Source organism: Bos indicus, chromosome X, assembly GCF_029378745.1.
Source record: "Bos indicus isolate NIAB-ARS_2022 breed Sahiwal x Tharparkar chromosome X, NIAB-ARS_B.indTharparkar_mat_pri_1.0, whole genome shotgun sequence".
Taxonomy (NCBI): Eukaryota; Metazoa; Chordata; class Mammalia; order Artiodactyla; family Bovidae; genus Bos; species Bos indicus.
The window spans coordinates 32,529,179-32,548,473 of record NC_091789.1 but is presented as its reverse complement, the minus strand read 5'-3'; the positions used below and the strand labels follow the sequence as shown (position 1 = coordinate 32,548,473).

At 42.5% G+C, this 19,295-nt stretch overlaps 1 protein-coding gene across 9 annotated transcripts in view; it reads right to left on the bottom strand.

The window, feature by feature from the left end:
• Window positions 1-19,295, bottom strand: part of AFF2 (ALF transcription elongation factor 2) — a 537,205-nt gene that overhangs the window by 12,560 nt on the left and 505,350 nt on the right. For all 9 annotated transcript variants that reach the window (XM_070785319.1, XM_070785321.1, XM_070785322.1 and 6 more), the window contains 6 exons: window positions 15,101-15,372; window positions 14,461-14,524; window positions 11,433-11,569; window positions 7,257-7,328; window positions 5,547-5,640; window positions 2,727-2,779 (listed from right to left, as the gene is read on the bottom strand). In XM_070785319.1, coding sequence (XP_070641420.1) covers window positions 2,727-2,779; window positions 5,547-5,640; window positions 7,257-7,328; window positions 11,433-11,569; window positions 14,461-14,524; window positions 15,101-15,372 — 692 coding nt within the window. The remainder of the gene's footprint in view (window positions 1-2,726; window positions 2,780-5,546; window positions 5,641-7,256; window positions 7,329-11,432; window positions 11,570-14,460; window positions 14,525-15,100; window positions 15,373-19,295) is intronic.

The window sequence follows — 19,295 nt, the reverse complement described above, 5'->3', positions numbered from 1 at the left end:
GATTATTATCTCTAAGCCTCATGACAACTCTGTGGGTGAGTTTCTGCTGTCACTGTTTCACAGATGACAAGAGGGCTCAGAAAAGATCACTTCCTTTTTTGAGAGCCACACAGCAGATGGCCAAAGAGCTGCGATTTGAAAGGTCTGTTTTCCTGCAAAGTCCATTTTCCTTCCATTCCGCTAACTTACCTCCAAGTCCTACCTTCCCTCTACTAGGTTTCCCTTGATGTGGGTGTCCACCTCGAGCTCACCCTTGAGTCCATGTTGGCTTGTTCCTACTACTCTCCCTGGGCTCTTCCCATGTTTGCACAGGCATAGCCCTCCCTAAGCTTGGGGAGAAGTTTTGCTTGATAGAAATGTTCCCTCCAGTGACAACCAAAACTCTTTGCAGTCCTTTTATTGGCCAATGTCCCCAACAAGGGGAGATATCTCTTCTCTTCAGACCCTTTCGATATAGCACCCAAGGCCTCCAGTGTACAGAAACAGCTCTTCTAAAGGCCTCAAATGGCCTTGTTCTTTCCTCCTTCCATAGCCTTCTTTTTTATTCTCTCTGCCTGACATCTGGGACTGCTGCCCCTCCCTTTTTTAGCGTCTCCACGATGTGGTTACCATGACTCTCTATTGGGACTGAAAGCACTGGTGCACCCCGTTTCTGCATGGCCTGTGAGCTACAAATGTTTTGAAAAGATGAACATATGCAATCAATTTGATGAATGAGAACGCTACATTTGAACCCCAAGAACACAAAATTCTATTTTTCCAAAATTCCTTTCTTCTCCTTAACAAACTTGTATTCTAAAACTGCTATTATATTCTGAATTTCATCAGTAAGATTTTTGTGGAAACTTGTTTTATCTCATATTCTTTTTACGTAACAACCTCAGTTTTTTTCTGGACTGGCAAAGCCCCAAATGTGTATTATCTGGCTCTCTGCAGCAAAAATTTGCTGACCCTTGCTCTATCTCGAGTAGGTTTTTCTTCTTCTTCCAACTTATTCTTTGCACTGTCTTCACAGTCAGGGTCAGGGGAGGCTTCTTCTGGAAGGATCATGAGAGGTCTGGTGTGGGGCCAACCATCCTCATCCACTGGGGGATGCAAGCTATAGTGCTGCTAGCAGGCAAAGAAGCCCTCCTTGGCCACCCAGGGAGGCCCAAGATCTCTTTTTCTTGGGTGTCCACAGAACTTTGTTCAGATCTGTCCCCTCCTGCCACTGGACCACGTGCTTCTGGAGTACACGGAGCCTATGGCATTCAGTGCATCCCCAGCCTCTCATAGGGAAATGCACCCAAAGTATGTGCTGAATGAATGGGCTGTAACCCCTGGGCAACCGTTTTGAGTTGCCTCATTCAAAAGCTCTCTGACCTACCAAAAGGAGTGTGCTTTCTTCAGATAGAAGCTGCTTTAAAAAATCATTTCAGGAGGCTTTTAATGTGACTTCACAAGCTTAGAATGTGTTTGAGTTCTTTCTGCAGAATTAAAAAACTTTTTCCCAGTGATTCTTGAATGGGTGCTTACCTGAATTTGCCCTTGCTTTACTCCGTGTTCAGAGAAAACAGCTTTCTCTGGGCCTGTGGTCTCGCTTTTGTCCGTCAATATAAGAGAGAGACCTAATTCAACAATTTAAACGGTACTTCCTTTCAATAGAGTAATTGAGTTGGCGCATAGTTTTTAATGGATCTGTTCCCTCATTCTGAATGTTTTTTATGATCTTAGAGTTCACAGTTTCACTCCTTTGGGAGTGTGCTTTGTAGATATTTATAAAGCGGCAAAGGAGACTATTTCACTGTTCAAGAAAGTGTTTTGATCAGAGACATAAGAATTTTGAAGTGGTGAAAAATGGGGGGAAAAGCAGCTCTTTTCAAAAGAATACATCTACTGGTGGAAAGTGGGCTTGCAGTGGTCAGAGAGGTATTGGACTCAGGAGAAACGAATGCTCAGGTAAGTGTGGGCACATAGCTAGTTCAGGGCTGAGACAGAACTAGGATTCTGAATTGCCCTCTGAAAAGGAACCTCTCTTCAGAGGAGGCTCCGATGTCATTGGGTCTGGCCTTTCATTGCAGAGAGAAAGGGCTCTCTTAACTTTTATCCTTGGAACTGAGGGCAGCCTTGGGCCTGGGTCAACTGGTTTACCAGCTCCCACCCTGCTGCTGGAGGCCTCAGCTCCTCCAAGCAGATACGGCTCTAAGGACAGTTGTGGAGTGGGTGAGTTCATTGAGCCTCAGGCCGGCAGTATAGTAGATGCTTTTATATTTTAGGGCAGAGTATTTTAGTATTAATATAAAAATCATCATGAAGGCTCAGATAATTGGCTGACGAAGTGCCTTCACATTTTCAGCACTATTATGCCTTCGGTTTTATTAAAGCACTTACCATATATCAATGAATATTTCATTGGTCTTTCATTACTGAGTGAATCATTGAAAAATCACTTCAGTGGAGGTAACTCTACCCTGCCTCCCCGAAATGGCATGGTGCTTGCCATCTCATTAACTGATATTTTTATGGCCGTCATTTGGCTTAAAGATCAAATAGTGAAAGAAATTTGGAATCACATCATGTTAAAATTTTCTGTCCTACCATTAGCAGAAACCTGACTAGAATTCTGTGTGCACCCAAATTACTGTAATCTCAGAATTAACCTTTGTGCCTGGCTTGTCAATACCAAATATTTGGGGTCTATTCAATCACTAATTTTCATGAAAAAGCAATTTTCAGAAGATACTTACTTTCCATTGCCTACCCATGGAGATGGTATCTGAGCGACTTTTGAAGCATTTTGCTAAAAGAGAGAAACAGAGAGGGAAATGAGGACATCTATTTTGTGTTTTATTAATTCAGAAACAGATGGAAGTGTGATTTAGAGTACATTAATATTGATTGCAGCATTTTGGGATGCCTCCTGTTTCGTTAGCAGAGCTGGGATGTATGTGCACGTCAGCACACCACGATGCACACTCGATGAAAATAGCTGGTTAGGATAATTAGTGGGCTCCAATCAGGACCGTGAAAGTCACTTGATGAAAGATCTTATATACTAAAAGGCCCAGTGAAATCAGACTCAGTTCTCCAAGAAGTGGTTTAATTATCCTCATCTGAAATTTATTCTGCAAAACAAGCTCTTCAGAGTACAGACAAGCTTTTCACCTTTAGCTCTAGTTGCAAACTTTTTCCCTGGGATGCAAGTTGGCTTATCATTTCTAAAATCCCAGGAACTGGCCAGAACCAAGCAGCAGAACCAAGCAGCCAGAACCAAGAACCACACACTGTGTGTGTGTCTATGTATCACCTGGATTTGCTATCATCACGTACATATCCTCATGGCTGATGGTTTTCCCTGTTGAGCAGTGTAACCGGCTCAGGGCTGCCCTGAAGTGGAATGCTAAACCTTCTTTTCCCTCTGATGGGCCGGTTTAAAGAATGGGCCTCCTTTAAAAGGGAACCCTCCTACACTGCTGGTGGAAATGTAAATTGGTGCAGCCACTATGGAGAACAGTATGGAGGTGCCTCAAAAAACTAAGAATAGAATGGCCATATGATCCAGCAATCCCATTTTGGGGCATATATCAGGAAGAACATCTAATTTGAAAAGATACATCCATCCCTATATTCACAGCAGCACTATTTGCAGTAGTCAAGACATGGAAACACACCTAAATGTTTGTTGACAGAGGAATGAATAAAGAAGATGTGGTACATATATACAATGAACTATTGCTGCCACTGGCAGCAACATGGATGGACCTAGGGATCAACATCATACTAAGTGAAGTAAGTCAGAAAGAGAAAAACAAACACCATATCACATCTCTTATATGTGGAATCTAAAATGACACAAATGAACATATCTAAGGACTAGAAATAGACTCACAGACATAGTGAATAGACTTGTGGTTGTCAAGGGGGAGGGAGTTGGGGAAGAGAAGGAATAGGAGTTTGGAATTAGCAGAGGTAAACTATTATAAATAGGACGGATAAACAACAAGGTCCTACTGTTTAGCACAGGGAACTATATTCAATATCCTCCTATAAACCAGAATGGAAAAAGAACATGAAAAAGAATGTATATGTGTGTATAACTGAATCACTTTGCTGTGCAGCAGAAATTAACACAACACTGCATATCAACTATACTTCAACACAATCCATTTTAAGAAAAGAATGGGCCTCCTCTTTTTTCATGGCTGTACACTTGTGGAGCATGGGAAATCCTGACACTCAGCACCGCCTCACTAGAAAAAGATCAGCTCATTAGAATGACCTCAGCAGGTGGGAGCTTCCCGTTTTGAACCTCAAAGAAGCTCAACGCTCTGCCAGAGGAGTGAGTTACTTAACATCAGTTTGGTATTTTGCAGTGCACTGAACACTGCGCAGAACAGGCCACAGAGAATGGAGGCCAGGGCTGTGGCTCAGAGTGCCCTCAAAGGACCAGCATCAGCATCGCTCAGGAACTTGTTCAAATGCCCATTCTTAGGACCTGTCCCGGACCACCAGCGTCAAGACGCCTTTCCAGAGCCCAGGTGGAGACTGTAGACACATGGTCAAGGGCAGCTGCTGCATTTGACTGCATTCACAAGCACTAGCTTTATCATGGCCACACCACATGAGAGCTGCTCTTTTCCTAACTGAGTGGGCATTCCCGCATAATCGTGCACCCCTACCCACTGGCTTTGAATGTCTGAGGTAAGGTCAGGATTTGATTCATTTCAAACAACTGCTTTGATGCAACTGAGCCATGTCAGCTGACGCACTTGGCAAAAAATAATATGACTAAATAAATAAAATTATCCTTTTCTTTCAAGACCTGCCCAATAGCAACCTTGAGCCCTCAACTCTAACACATGATCAGCAATGACGGGTGGAAGGAAGCAGCAGAAGGTCCACGGAGCCTCAGCCAATGACACCCGACATGGTTGCCAGGCCCAGCTCCAGGCTTGCCGTTTTTATCTGGGCTTGTTCCCACGTCTTGGCATTGCATCTTGTGGTTCAAATATTTCATTTTTCTTGCAAATCAAAAACACCAGCTCCCTGAGTGGATGAGTTTGTTTATTTATTGTTGGTTTATTTTGACAGCCAAAGTTATCAGTTGTCTTCAACTGCAACCACTATCTTCAACACTCCCCATGGCCAAAGGGCCCCTGGGGGTGTGGCTGTGCCCTCAGAGCCTAGGGTGGCTGTGGTGACTGCTCTCACTGCTGAGAAATTTCTAGGCTGGCATGTCATGTAACATGAGCCATGTTCTGCAGGCAGTCCACAGTGCAGGCAGAAGGGATCACCATCCTGACTAGACCCAGGAAGGCGCCCAGGCTCACTTGTTCACTCCAGAGCATCATCAGGGGATTGAACTATGGTACCTTCTCTCCCTGGAACTGGATCAAACCCAAGCTCTCTGCTGAGCTCCAAAGGAGAGGTGAGACGGCCATGGCCAGCCAGGATGCAGAAAGTTCAGCCTTCAGCTGTGACAACCGTGACATTTCATAACATGCCTGCCATGTCTCATTAGTGATTTAATCACCCAGGACCTATAAATTACACAAAGTACATATTACCTTAAAATATTCCATCAGTGATCTGGAGTACTTCATGGCATGGTCCTTCTTCAGTTTGAACATCCTCAGGTAGAGAAGTGACAGGCATCTGTAGCTGTGATGATGGGGAAAGGAGCACATTAATGCCAACACTTCCTCAGACCTATTCATTAAAAAACAGCTCCCATCTGCAGCACCTCTCCTATGGTTACCGAGGAACATAAGTGAAAAAAAGAAATTTTTTTAAAAAGAAGGAATAAGCATAGTACAGGGAACTATATTCAACATCATGTGATAAACTGTAAACCATAATGGCAAAGAATATGGAAGAGAAGATATATGTATAACTGAGTCACACAAACTGGAATCAAGATTGCGGGAGAGATATAAATAACCTCAGATAAACAGATGACACCACCCTTAGGGCAGAAAGTGAAGAAGAACTAAAGACCCTGTTGATGAACGTCAAAGAGGAGAGTGAAAAAGTTGGCTTAAAACTCAACATTCAGAAAACTAAGATCATGGCACCCAGTCCCATCACTTCATGGCAAATAGATGGGGAAACAATGAAAACAGTGAGAGACTTCATTTGCTTGGGGTCCAAAATCACTGCAGATGGTGACTGAAGTCATGAAATTAAAGACATTTGTTCCTTGGAAGACAAGCTAAGACAAACCTAGACACCATATTAAAAAGCAGAGACATTACTTTGTTGACAAAGGTCCGTTTAGTCAAACTATGTTTTTTCCAGTAGTTATATATGGATGTGAGAGTTGGACCATAAAAAAGTTGAGTGCGGAGAACTGATGCTTTTGAACTCTGGTGTTGGAGAAGACTCTTGAGGGTCCCTTGGACTGCAAGGAGATCAAACTTGTCAATCCTAAAGGAAATCAGTCCTGAATATTTATTGGAAGGACTGATGCTGAAGTTGAAACTCCAAAACTTTGGCCACCTGATCTGAAGAACTGACTCCTTAGAAAAGACCCTGATGGTGGGAAAGATTGAAGGCAGGACGAGAAGGGGACGACAGAGGATGAGATGGTTGGATGGCATCACCAACTCGATGGACATGAGTTTGAACAAGCTCTGGGAGTTGGTGTTGGACAAGGAAACCTGGCATGCTGCAGTCCATGGGGTCACAAAGAGTCGGACACAACTGAGCTTCTGAACTGTACTGAACTGTCACTTTGCTGTACACTAGAAATTAACACACCAGTGTATATCAATTATATTTCAGTAACATTTTAAAAAAAAGAAAAAGAGAGTTCACAAAAGATGGAAAAAGGAGGCAGAAGGTCAAAGTCAGGGAGACATGTTAAGATACATTGCTGACTTCTTGATGGAGGAAGAGGCCCTAAGCCCAGGAATGCAGACCTCCTCTGGAAAAGGCGGAAGTGGATTCTCCCTAGAGCCTCTGGGAGGGAAGCAGCCATGTTGATGCCCTGAGTTTAGCCTAGTGAAACACACTTCAGACTTCTGACCTTCAGAACTGCAAGAAAATAAATTTATGTGGCTTTATTTTTTTAAAAAAGAAAGGATAAGCATTAAAATTCCATCTTGATAAGAGTATAAATGTGGAGATTAGATGTTTAGTCAGCAACTGAAGAAATCCATTAGTTAATTTTTCAGAGTTTAGCAGAAAACAGGAATAATGATTTAAGCAGCTTAAGTTGAGTTTTCAAATTTTTTGCGACATTTCAGCTATTTCCTGGTCACCTCCATGAGACTTACCATAGTACAGCCAGCTTTTTGTCCCCATCTGAAGCCAGGGGGCTTGCAAAATTCTTCAGCCTCATGGCATACCTTTGAAGAGAAAGGACAAGCTCAAATGGAATCTGTCTGACTGTTCATAAAGCCCCAACACCATTGGTATTGTCATCACTTGAATGAGCTAGGCCCACATTGGTTCTGGCAGGAGGACTGAGAAGGCCATGTGGGCACAAGAGTGCTTTCCTGAAAACATTCACAAAATGATGACCACAGGTGTGTCACAATAGCACTGATGTGACCAATGGAAGCTCGCTCTGGAGAAGCCAGTTAAATTTAGAGCCCATGCTCTAGAACAGTGCTGTGGAATTACTGTGGGTTTCACCTGTGTATAAATGCTGGAAAAATAATGTTTCTAAGAATACTCCAGCTAAACAACATTATTATCTTTCCACGAGAGATGGACACAAATGTCAGTCTCAGTTGAATTTTTGACACCTGCGGTAAACAATCACACAATGATGTCTGACACGAGCATGGCGAGGCCTCCGACACAGTTATAGAGGGCATTTCTAATGGCTCAGGTGTGGAATATATTCCTGTAGGAAGTGGTTTTGTTTTTTTAAGGGTGGTCAATTTCACAGCAGGTGAAGGTCTGAGCACCCCTAATTTATGGTGCTTGCATATTTTGTCTTTCCATTTTCTTTAATAGTTACCATTCCACACCAGGGCAATCAAAGGTTGAATAGTTCCCATTTTTGTTCTTTGAGCTGAGCACATTCCATTCTGGGCATTTAGACTCTTGAAAATCAATTCATTGCATAAAATCATTGTCTGAGCTTTAATGCAATTTCACAGGAACTCGTGGTGGAATAAGTAGCAGAGTTTACTGTTGCAGAAGGAAGCTGAAGATGTTCAGGCAGCCTGGACTAGCTCTTCATCATGACAAGGCATTGGTGAGCCCACACTTTCAGCAGCCTCCCCAGAACACCATGCCCCCTATCACCCCGCTCTCCCTATTACTGCCACAGTTCTGTCCAATGAACATTTTCTGACAAAAGGACTCATGCACTTGCTGTGGGTTCCTCCTGTTGTTGCCATATTAAGCAAAAAGGGTTTTTATGACATCATAAATCTGTGTTTGACAGCTGGATCACTTAAATGTCAGTCATTCTGGATCACTTAAATGCCAGTCGTTGTGATGCCCCACTTGTTTTCACAAGTATATTTCTACTGCAGATTCCCAAGGCTGAGAGCAACCAAAATTACTTCACTGAAAAACATAGGGTGCTCTACCATTAAGGAGAGTATAGTAAAAATCTCTTCGGCATAAAATTTGCTACTAAAAACTATGTTCTTATTACAGTCACCCTCTAATTGCAGCCACTGTTGAAACGCCTTGATAGTGGAGTTCCAATTGCTTACGTGGGCAAGAAGACTTAGTTGCCTCAGTTCATTTTATTCCCAACTGAAATTTCTCTCCAAAGAAAATTATACACACACATACACTAGGCAGAAAATATATAATTCTATATATAGAGGGCACATAAAGGATTGCACATAGAACTGGTGAAATTTGGGGATAAAAGACCTGATGACATCTGAGCAAGGTGGATGGAATGTACCAATGTCTGTGTCCTCCATGATCTTGGACTAGAGCTATGCTGGACAGTACCATGAGGGGATATGGGGGGAGAGGGACACATGAACTTCCCGTATCATTTCTTACAACTGCATGTGAATCTACAATGATCTGAAAAGATAGTTTCAAAAGACTGCCTTTAAAGTGAATGTCTCTAAGTTATCCACTGAGTTTTACCAGGTTCCACTGAAAATATACCCTATGGGGGGAGTAAACTATCATATCATGGAAAAAACCTGCTTGGAGAAAAAGAAAAGAAATTGTAAATAATAAAAAGGGAAAGGAAGTGTTTTCTAAAGGAAATAAATATTACTCAGTGATTCACATTGTATTTTTACCAAAAATGAACTGTGAGGTTTTGCTTTTCTATTCTGAGTGCATGTGTAAGAAAAATATGTGTGTGTGTGTGTATATATATATATATATATATATATATAAATAACTGTAATTGGGGGTGAGGTTATGGGTGTTATTTCACCCCCAATTACAGTTATGATCTTGTTTCCCTTCCAAGTTGGTCCACATGCAGAAGCATGCTTTTTGTGGTCAGAAATGTAGTGAGTCTATAACTCATAAACATTTTCATGCAGCTACATGGTCTCCATCACTGCTGCATTTCAATGGCTGCAAATTATTCTGTTGAGAGTACTGTGATGTAATTAATTACCCTTCTGTTATCGATGATTTGCTTTGCTTCAAATTGGGTGCTATAACATAGGCCAAACTGAACACTCTATGGATAACTCATTCTCCTCTTACAATTCTTTTCGTCAGTACGGGAAGTTCAGATTTCTAGAATTAGTGGCTTCAAAGATATGAATGCTCACTTGTATAGGTTTTCCCACACGATGCCAAATTGCCCTCAATTTACAAGGATCAATTTCCGTTCCCACCATCAGCATGGTAGAGGTCCACTTCACCATAATTTTGTGTGTGTGCTAACATTGTGCTTTAGTGGTTAATTCGTGCCCAACTCTTGTGACCCCATGGACTGTAGCCTGCCAGGCTCCTCTGTCCCTGGGATTCTCCAGGCAAGAATACTGGAGTGGGTTGCCATGCCCTTCTCCGCGGGATCTTCCCAACCCAGGAATTAAACCCCGGACTCCTACATTGCATGCAGATTCTTTTATCAACTGAGCTACAAGGGAAGCCTGTGCTAACATTTTTACATTTCCTTGTTAATTTAAAAGTGCCTTAAATTGTGTTTGGGGATGAATAGAAGGTGAAGCTTTTCTTCTTGTTTATTCATTAAAGTTTCCCTTCCATTTTGATTCCTCATTTTTTCCCAGTATTTTTATCTTGTACATCTTTGAAAATTGCAGGCAGTCTTGGATAGACACTGAGAAATCAATTTCCCCTTAAAAGCTACAAATGGCGGTGGCAGCTTTCACATAAAGTAAGTCTGAGAGATACTTTATATGCTTGTCAGAGCAGCGAAAAGCAAAGATGGCTGCCTGGCCTGGCAGAGTAAGGCTGGAACTTTCCTCATCCTTTCCCTACTTCGGCAGCTTTAGCTAAATCTTATGAGTCTACGTAATCATAGTTTTTGTTGTTTTTTCCTTCTTTATAATGGTTCCCATTCTTTTGATCTTTTCAAGTGCTTTCCTCAGAAAATATGCATGCTTCAGTCTGATGCCTGTCTGAAGGTTTAGGTACAATTGTCTTCAGATTTGTAACAGTTTATTGCAGATGCAAGAACACAATAAAAAGCAGGCCTGGCATTATCAGCTAATCGAGCCAGAGGTGCCTGGGATATAAGGGCCTATCATGTGAAGAACTGCTAAGTCAAAAACCATGATGTTGTCCATCCAGCAAATGAGGGTGAGTGCTTATCCACTATTCAGAGGTGGATGAAATTCTTTTCACAAATACCTACAGATTACAGGAAGGCACTCAAATGCGTATCATTTCTTCTCCTTTCCCTTCTTACAGGAATTTTTTGATTGCCCACAAACTCCACTGCACCAAGACCAACAGTCCAGAAAATTTCATTCAAAATGCAAATGAAACCAATAATCTCTGCTGTTAATACACCATTCCCTAGTGTCAGCCTCTTCTAGGCTTCCCTGCTACCAGCTTGACTGTCCCTCAAATTCTAGATGCCTGGAAAGTCTATTCCACCCCTGATGTTGGAACAGTGCCCCTCTCTTTTTCATAACAGAGGCAGAAATTCTTAGAAAACATGATTTATAACAGAAATCCCAACAGGACTGCTTTCTGTGAATTATGAAACTGTGCTTTGAAAAGACAAGGGCCCGCTTGACACCATGAAATGATGATCCTTTATTTCCACCCACTACCTTTCCATTTTATGAATATCGCAAATTATAACACTCACATTAGAACCTCTGAAGGGGATAACTGATAAAAAGCAGTGTCCATCAGTTATAAATTTTCCATGACATGAATCAAATGGCAAAAACTAATTATGGTAACTTCTGAGAAGAAGGTGCCTTGGATGAATCATTACTAGGTGGAAAAGATATTTTTCAAAAACACAGTAGCTTCTAATTATGAGTGGAGAGAGCTTAGGAAGAAGGTAGCAGAAAAGCATGAACCTGAGGAGTTCCACAGTCTCGGAGTACATGGTGTATGGAGACTTGGCTTCCAGAGGGTCTCTCTCCATCGCGTTGCCACATTCAGTGAAGGACAGGGCTGCATCCGCGTAATTCACGGCTTTGCCAAATTTCTCGAACTGAAACAGGAAGAAGACTCATCATCATGACAGTTCCTCTTCTCTCCTTCATCGAAAGCAGTGGTGCTCAATCCTGGGAAACTTCACACCCCTCCCCCAGGGAACATTTGGCAATGTCTGGAGACCTCTTTGGTTGTCCCCATTAGCGATAGGGGGCATCTAGTGGACAGAGGCTGGAGATGCTGCTAAACATCTGCAATGCCCAGGACAGCTCCCATTGTGGAGAAGTGCCTGGCTCAATAGTGCCAAGGTCGAGATATGGTGGGGGCAATTAGGAATTTGTCTCGACAAGGATGTAACTTATTTCAGGTTCTGTTGTCATGACATGGAGGCTGGGTGAGAAGAGAAAACTGTAGCCAAGGTATCATGTCTTTGTGGTATTCCTATTTTTGTTATCTTTTTGGTGGAGCAGAATTCAAATCACTGCCTCGACTAGTTTCTATTGACCACATTTACTAGACTGGTCATCGTAATGTCCTTAGAACAGGGATCCCCAACCTCCAGGATCTAATGCCTGATGATCTGAGGTGCAGCTGATGTAATACTAATAGACATAAAGTGCACAATCAATGAAATGTGCTTGAGTCATCCTGAAACCATCCCTGCCCCCCTCCCCATTCCAGTCTGTGCAAAAATTGTCTTCCAGGAAACCGGCCCCTGGTGCCAAAAAGGTTGTGGATAGCTGGTCTAGACAAAGTTCGCAGTGAAACTCCACTTTTTACAAGCTTCCTGGACAACTAGCACATCTAGTCTTTCCTTGGAACTCTAGCATAGCATGTCAACCCCATCCCCAGGAGAAGAGTAACAAATGGATGCTACTGTCATGAAAAATGGGAAGCTGCAGTGTGACTGGTGACAATAATCACATCACTTTCATTGTAAATGATGGTCTGAAGTAGTGAGTCAAAAAGCTCCCAAATATAGCACTACTAAATATTTTAGTTTAGTAAAATTTTATTGCAAAAGGTTTTAGCCCTGATAATGGTCACGATTAAACTGACTTAGACATACTGATTTCTTTTTTATGTGTAATGAATATTATATATGACAGTTTTATAGTGAGTATTTTATAACAGTATTTAACATTTTCAATTTTTGATAGCTGGATGGAAGAATTTCACTAATATGGAATTTTATGTGAAAGAACCAATAGAATGCAGATTGACCAATTTTAATTTTCTTATATACCTTTTATCAAAATATTTTCTATGCAACTGTGAAGGTTTCAATTCTCAAAACAGCAGAGTAGCTGTCTCTAGCAAAGGATTAAGTACAACTATAAAATGATGAGTTACAAGTCTTGCAGAATCTCTTGCTGTAAATGACTCTTTTTACAATAAATGTTCTTCCCCTTTTATGTACTGCAGGAATTTGGTGCTTTCCTTTCTGTAAGCTGTTGTGGAAAAACATCAGTTTCAGCCCAATTCAAACTGATTTTATGAAAACCTTTGTGTATATATGCAAGTTATCTCCTTCTTCTCTTGCCTTACAAGATAACTTCCTCAGGTCATCCAACTCTGATTGGCTCTCTCCTGTGGAAATTAAGGAAGTCTACAGGAAATCTGGAAATCAGGAAATCTACATCCTGATTTTTGAAACTGACTTTTCATTCACAAACCCATAGCTGGAAGGATCCTTAAAAAGCACCTGGTCCAAATCCCTATTTTTCCAAAAGGAAAAACTGAAGTCCAGAGAGAGGACTATATGGGCCATAGTGCTAATGAGTGGCTGAGTCACACCCTCTTCTGGGCCTCGGTTTCCTTATTTATAACTGAGGGGCTTGAACTCCGAAGAAGTGTCTAACTCTGGTATAGATGTAAGACTGGCACAGACATCTTCCTCTGAATGAGTATTGCTCAACCTTCCCCTCCCCCCATTATCATTCCCTCCCCCCTCCCCTACCACTCAGTGAATTTTTTTAGACTTTTTTTCCCACACACCCCATTGAGATTTTAATACTAAAGATATACCAATTATCTCCTTATGTACTGTGGCCCTTGAGAGGGCAGTGGATGGTGGCCACTCACAAGTGATGGTGCAGAAACCATTGTGGTCCTTCATTATAGCCCTCCCAGAGGCAAGCAGCACGGGGCAGCCAAGTCTTGGCTGGACACAATGCAATGATGGAGGATATGATTTTTTTTAACCCAATGGAATTGAACAGACATCTTAAATTATGCTGGGCTTTAGTTGAAGGTAGGGATTCTGAATTCAGGGTCTTCTCTAGGGCAGTGGTTCTCAACACTGGCTGTACTTGGGAATCACCTGGGAGTTTTGACACTCACATCTGGTCCCACTCTCAGAAATTCTGATTCCATTTCTCTGGGGTGTGGCCTGAGCATGAGGGCTATTTTAAAGCTCCCCAAGTGACTGTAACACACACGATTGAGACCCTCTGTTAGGTTGCTTAGTCAATCAAATAGCTCTCTGTGCCTGGTTTCTCCTGGTCTAGGTACCCACCACCCTTGGAGGCAGCAGGGCCAAGTGTCCTGGGAAATCCAGAAACCAGAACATACTTTCTCTGTGCAGGGCCCTAGGTTATCTAATGCAGCAAGCAGTCAAGTTTTTTCTACAGACCTGAATTTCCCAAAGCCAATGCTTGAGGCACTTAACCAGCTCTCAGCAACTCTCTCCCTGCCTACACCAGTTTGGAGTTCATTAGAAACCATGGGAGCACCCACCTTCTCCAGGGCAGTTTCAAAAGTCATTTCAAATTCAATTGAAAGGTAGCATAAGCCTCGGCACCTCTGAAGTTGGAACAAGGGGAAGAAGAGTGGGAAAACCAAGAATGGCAGGGCAACATGGCGCCAAGAACTTGGGGACTCTGCACCAGGCTAAGGAATTAACCAGCTCCAATCTCCCTATGTCAGAGCAGCAATAAGGAAACCTACCAGTGCATCGGCTTTGTGCTTCAGCTTCTTAGCCTCTTGCATGTAATAATCAGCATTGTGAACCCTAAACAAACGAAATGAGCTCATTCAGAAAGCAATGTTTCATCTTTTCATTAAAAGACTGAATTGTCATACTTTGGGGGGCTATAAATCCATTCCTATACAATGCCTTGAACAGGGCTGATGGATGCTTGTCACGCATATAATAACCAAGCTTGAAATAATCCAGTGAGTGAGATCAGTTCCTAATGGCCCATTAGGATAAATACCTACATCCTCCAACCCCAACCACTCAAGTTGCCCAAACAGATCCAATAGAATCTAGCTGTAATTCTCTTTGTTGGCACACAGTTCTACCTGAGGACATGGGTAAGCAAGGAGGACTAAGCAACCTAGGATTCAGCACCTGCCTTTGGAAACAGTAACAGAGCTCTGTGTTTAAAATCAGCCAATGACATTTCTAGGTGGGGATAAGGATGTATGTGAGGAGGAGGAATATACTTTTAAGGCTATACGAGCTGCACAGCTGCAGCTAAGGTCTTATTTCAGGTGACATATGCATGGTGCTCGAAAAGCCATACTGCCCCCACCCCCATCCACTGCTCCCCAACTGGGTCCAGAGAATCTGGGGACAACATACGAGTCATCAAAAGTGAGCTTGGGTCTCCGGACATTGGTGGTGCTGGTGGACAGAAGGGGCAGGGCCGCCCACGATGTCATCTCCAGGTGACTGCTATCCATGAGGCCAGTGGTGATGGCGGAGGTGGTGGTGGAAATGGTTGTGGTAGTGGTTGTGGTAGTGGCCGTGGCAGTGGCTGTGGCAGTGCTGGTGACAATGGCAGTGGCAGTGGCAGAGGCGATAGCAGTGTTGGTGACAGTGCCAGGGGCTGCCTTTTTTGGAGTGTCTCCCTCCTGGGAAAAAGGAGGACAAAGAGTTTCCATTAGGTTCAGATTTTTAGAGTATGTTTTCATAAATGCTTTGCATGTCAATCACCCTAGGAAACAAGGCGAGAGAAAAGACAACAATGCACATGGCTTGAGGATACACAGGTGATCCTGGTATATGTCATGAACTCTGGCAGTCACCAGCTTTTCTACGATGACACCGAACACCAAGCCTCTTGTTACTCTGCAAAATGCCAGATCTAGTGCAGCAAACCAGTCATCCCTGGGCCATGAACAAATAAACCAGGGTTCTTCCCACCATGCCTTCCATCTGAGCTGCTCTGCTTTAATCATATTTAGATATTGAAGTTCCGTAAATTATTTCAAAACAGAATCATGCTCCTGAAACTTTTTGAAAACCACTGCTCGATTTCATCTCATATTTCTCCCTCTCCATTACCCTCACCCAATCCATTACAAAGTGCTATTCACTCCCTCTCTCCAGTGTCTCTTACATCTGTCCCTTCGACCTCTGACACCTCAAAGGGCAGGCTCTCATGACTTCAGACCTGACTTCACCCTTCCCAGCTCCCTTCCACGAACCTGTCACCACACTGAACTCATTGTGATTTCTCCACTGTCCTGCTTTGGTTCCCTTGAAGCCTTAGGGTAGAAAAAGCCTCCTCCTCGTTACTTTCTTTCACCTTGCTATAATGTATTGTATTTTTCATTTTTAAAATAGAGGTAAAATACACATAATATCCAATCTACCATCTCAACCATTTTAAAATATCCAGTTCAGTAGTGTTAAGCACATTTACATTGTCCTCCAACCAATCTCCAGGACTCTGAAAAGCTGTAACTTTGTGCCCATTAGACCATAACTCTCCATTGCCATCTCCCCAGGCCCTGGCAACCACCCTTCTAATTTCTGTCTTTGAAAATCTGACTCCTTGAGTTACCACATGCAAATGGAATCATACACTATTTGTCTGTGACTGGCTGATTTCATCTAGCATGACATCCTCAAAGCTCAAGGTTGTAGCACATGGCAGAATTTCCTTCCTTTTTAAGACTGGGTAAGATTCCACTGTGAATTTAAACCGTACACTGTTTAACCACTTCCCTTCATTTCTAAACCCTCCTTATCTCTCTTAATACTCTCAGTTCAACCCAGATCAACAAATGCCTTCTCAGGAAAACTGCCTATGTCTATGGCTGGAAGTGCTTTAAACCTTTCTTGTCCCTTTAGAGATGGGTCCTTTTGAAGAAGGAAATGTCAACCCACTGCAGTATTCTTGCCTGGGAAATCCCATGGACACAGGCTCCTGGTAGGCTACAGTCCCTAAGGTCACAAAGAGTCGGACACCACAGTACAGACAAGGAGGTGGGAGAGGTGTGTCTCAAGCCTCCCCTAAGACACCAATCAGCAGCTATTTTGTATCTAAGTTCATCGAGCATGTTTCATTGTTCACCTTAGAGTGAGAGCCCTTTCAGCGCTGGGGCCATCTCTGATTTGTGACACACACCCCGACACACCCTGTCCCATCACCCCACTGCCCAGTGTGCTCAGTGATTTGCTGACTGCAGGCCTACCGGCCTTAATCAAAAGGGTCACTTTTCAGCTAAAAGTCAAATGTGAACATTTCTTATATCCATGGAAGTCTCATCTTTTCCACTTCATCCCAAACCTCCAAATTATCAAAATTCTCACCATGATGAGCTCATTATGATAACTGTGCTGAGAGACTGCACATTTAAAAGTGGTTATGATGGATATTGAGAAAATTGTTTCAAGTCCATCACAGATTTTATTCAACCCAAACGCATAAAAACTAAGAGCTTTCTGAACTCCTAAGCCAGCTCCACACTTCTATTGCTAATGCCCGAGGGCCCAGACCGAACAGCAGGCCAGCCCCAGTGAGAGCGCCATGTGTTTCTATGACCAAGATAGGTGACAAGAACCTTGAAACACCACGTCCACCACACAAATGGCACTGATGTCAGTCCTGGCACTTCTGACTGGAAATGACTGCGTTCAGCCACAATCATCTAAGTCATATAAATACGTCCTCTGTTGACCCTCACCCATCCACTGAGTCAATAAACAGGACTTCATGGTTACATGGAACAGAGAAGACTCTAATAGTGCAAAATGGAAAACACTTTTGGAACTGGAAGAAGCTGTATAGATCACCTAGTCAAATCTACTCATTTCATGGACTCAGAGAGGTGTCATAATTTGCTCAAGGTCACAGAACAGATTTGTTGCAGTGTTAGCACTATGTTTCAAGCAAGTCTCTTAATTTCCACAGTCTCTCAGATTGCAGGCCATGGCCAAAGAAGACATAAGGAGTACTAAGTCATATCATGGAGAATTCTAGTGATTTCCTTAAGAAAATGATCCATTTCTAGGTTTTCTAGGTGCAAATGTAATCATATTTATCAGATTTTCCCAGTAGTTTTGAGAGCTTTCAGAAATGCCTTTGCAGATCCTCTTATTACCATTGTCATAAGAACATACATGTTAAGCACCTAATTATTTGTGACCATGTACTAGGTGCTATATGAACAGAATTGCCTAGATAGGTAGGGCATGTGTCCTCCAAAAGCTTGCAGTAGAAAAAGCCTCAGTTGAAGTTTATCACATTAATTATATTCAGTATGAAAAACAGGACTGATTTCGTAATTATTGCTTAGAATAGATGGCTTCATTCCTAACACTGTAACTCAGCATCTTTAAATGTGAATGCAAATATAATCTGGGCACACATACATCCAAATTTCATTTGGAAAATCACAACTTTATAATAGAGCCATTTCTTTATATCACCAATAATATTTACCTAGGTATGTATGTCATCTAGTTATCTCAGATGATGCAGGACCATAAATTGTGGTCCTTAAAGCTCAGAGGCCTCATGGCTTTTCATGAAGTGTTAAATGGGTGCTTTTGGTTCAGGGGCTACCAGATTGGTGCTAGACATTTGAAAACTCATTGATTTTCACTTGTTTGCTTTTTATATTACATTTGAAGGATCTTGAACTGCAAGGAGATCCAACAAGTCCATCCTAAAGGAAATCAGTCCTGAATGTTCATTGGAAGGACTGATGTTGAAGCTGAAACTCCGATACTTTGGCCACCTGATGCGAAGAGCTGACTCATTTGAAAAGACCCTGATGCTGGGAAAGATTGAGGGCAAGAGGAGAAGGGGACGACAGAGGATGAGATGGTTGGATGGCATCACCGACTTAATGGACGTGAGTTTGAGTAAACTCTGGGAGTTGGTGATGGACAGGGAGGCCTGGTGTGCTGCAGTCCATGGGGTCGCAAAGAGTTGGACATGACTGAGTGACTGAACTGAAGGATCAAGTGCGTACGTATTTGCATATACATGCATCTACACGAAAAGGCAGATAGATTTGCCATTAATATTCACTAGTGACACTATCACTCATGGTTTCCATGGTTCATGTACATATACCTGGGGCAGATAAAAATACATTGTGTATGAATGTGAAAAGGGATACAAATTCTCAATCATTTATGCTAATCAGGCAGCAGTGCAGAAAATCCAAAGGACAGGAAAATCCTTTAGTCGGGCTTAGAGAACCACAATTGTGTGATTTTAGCCACAGATTTGCCTTTTAAACTCCATCCTTTTGAGTCATTATTTTAAAACACAATTCATATCAGCCAAGTTGGGTGTGGAAAGACATTAACTTGGAGTTCCAGCACCAGTTCCCTCACCTTGAGCAATTCCATCCATTTGGCCTTTCACTAAAGATTCTGTGCCTGCCATGTGCTGTGGTCAGCATTGTGTAAGTGTCCCCCAGCCCCAAGATCTGAAGGGATTGGACCAAAGGATGTCTGAGGCCCTGAATCTCTGCATAATCATCTGTTTGGAGAAGTAAGACTGGAATGAAAAATTCATTTGAAGTTAACAGAA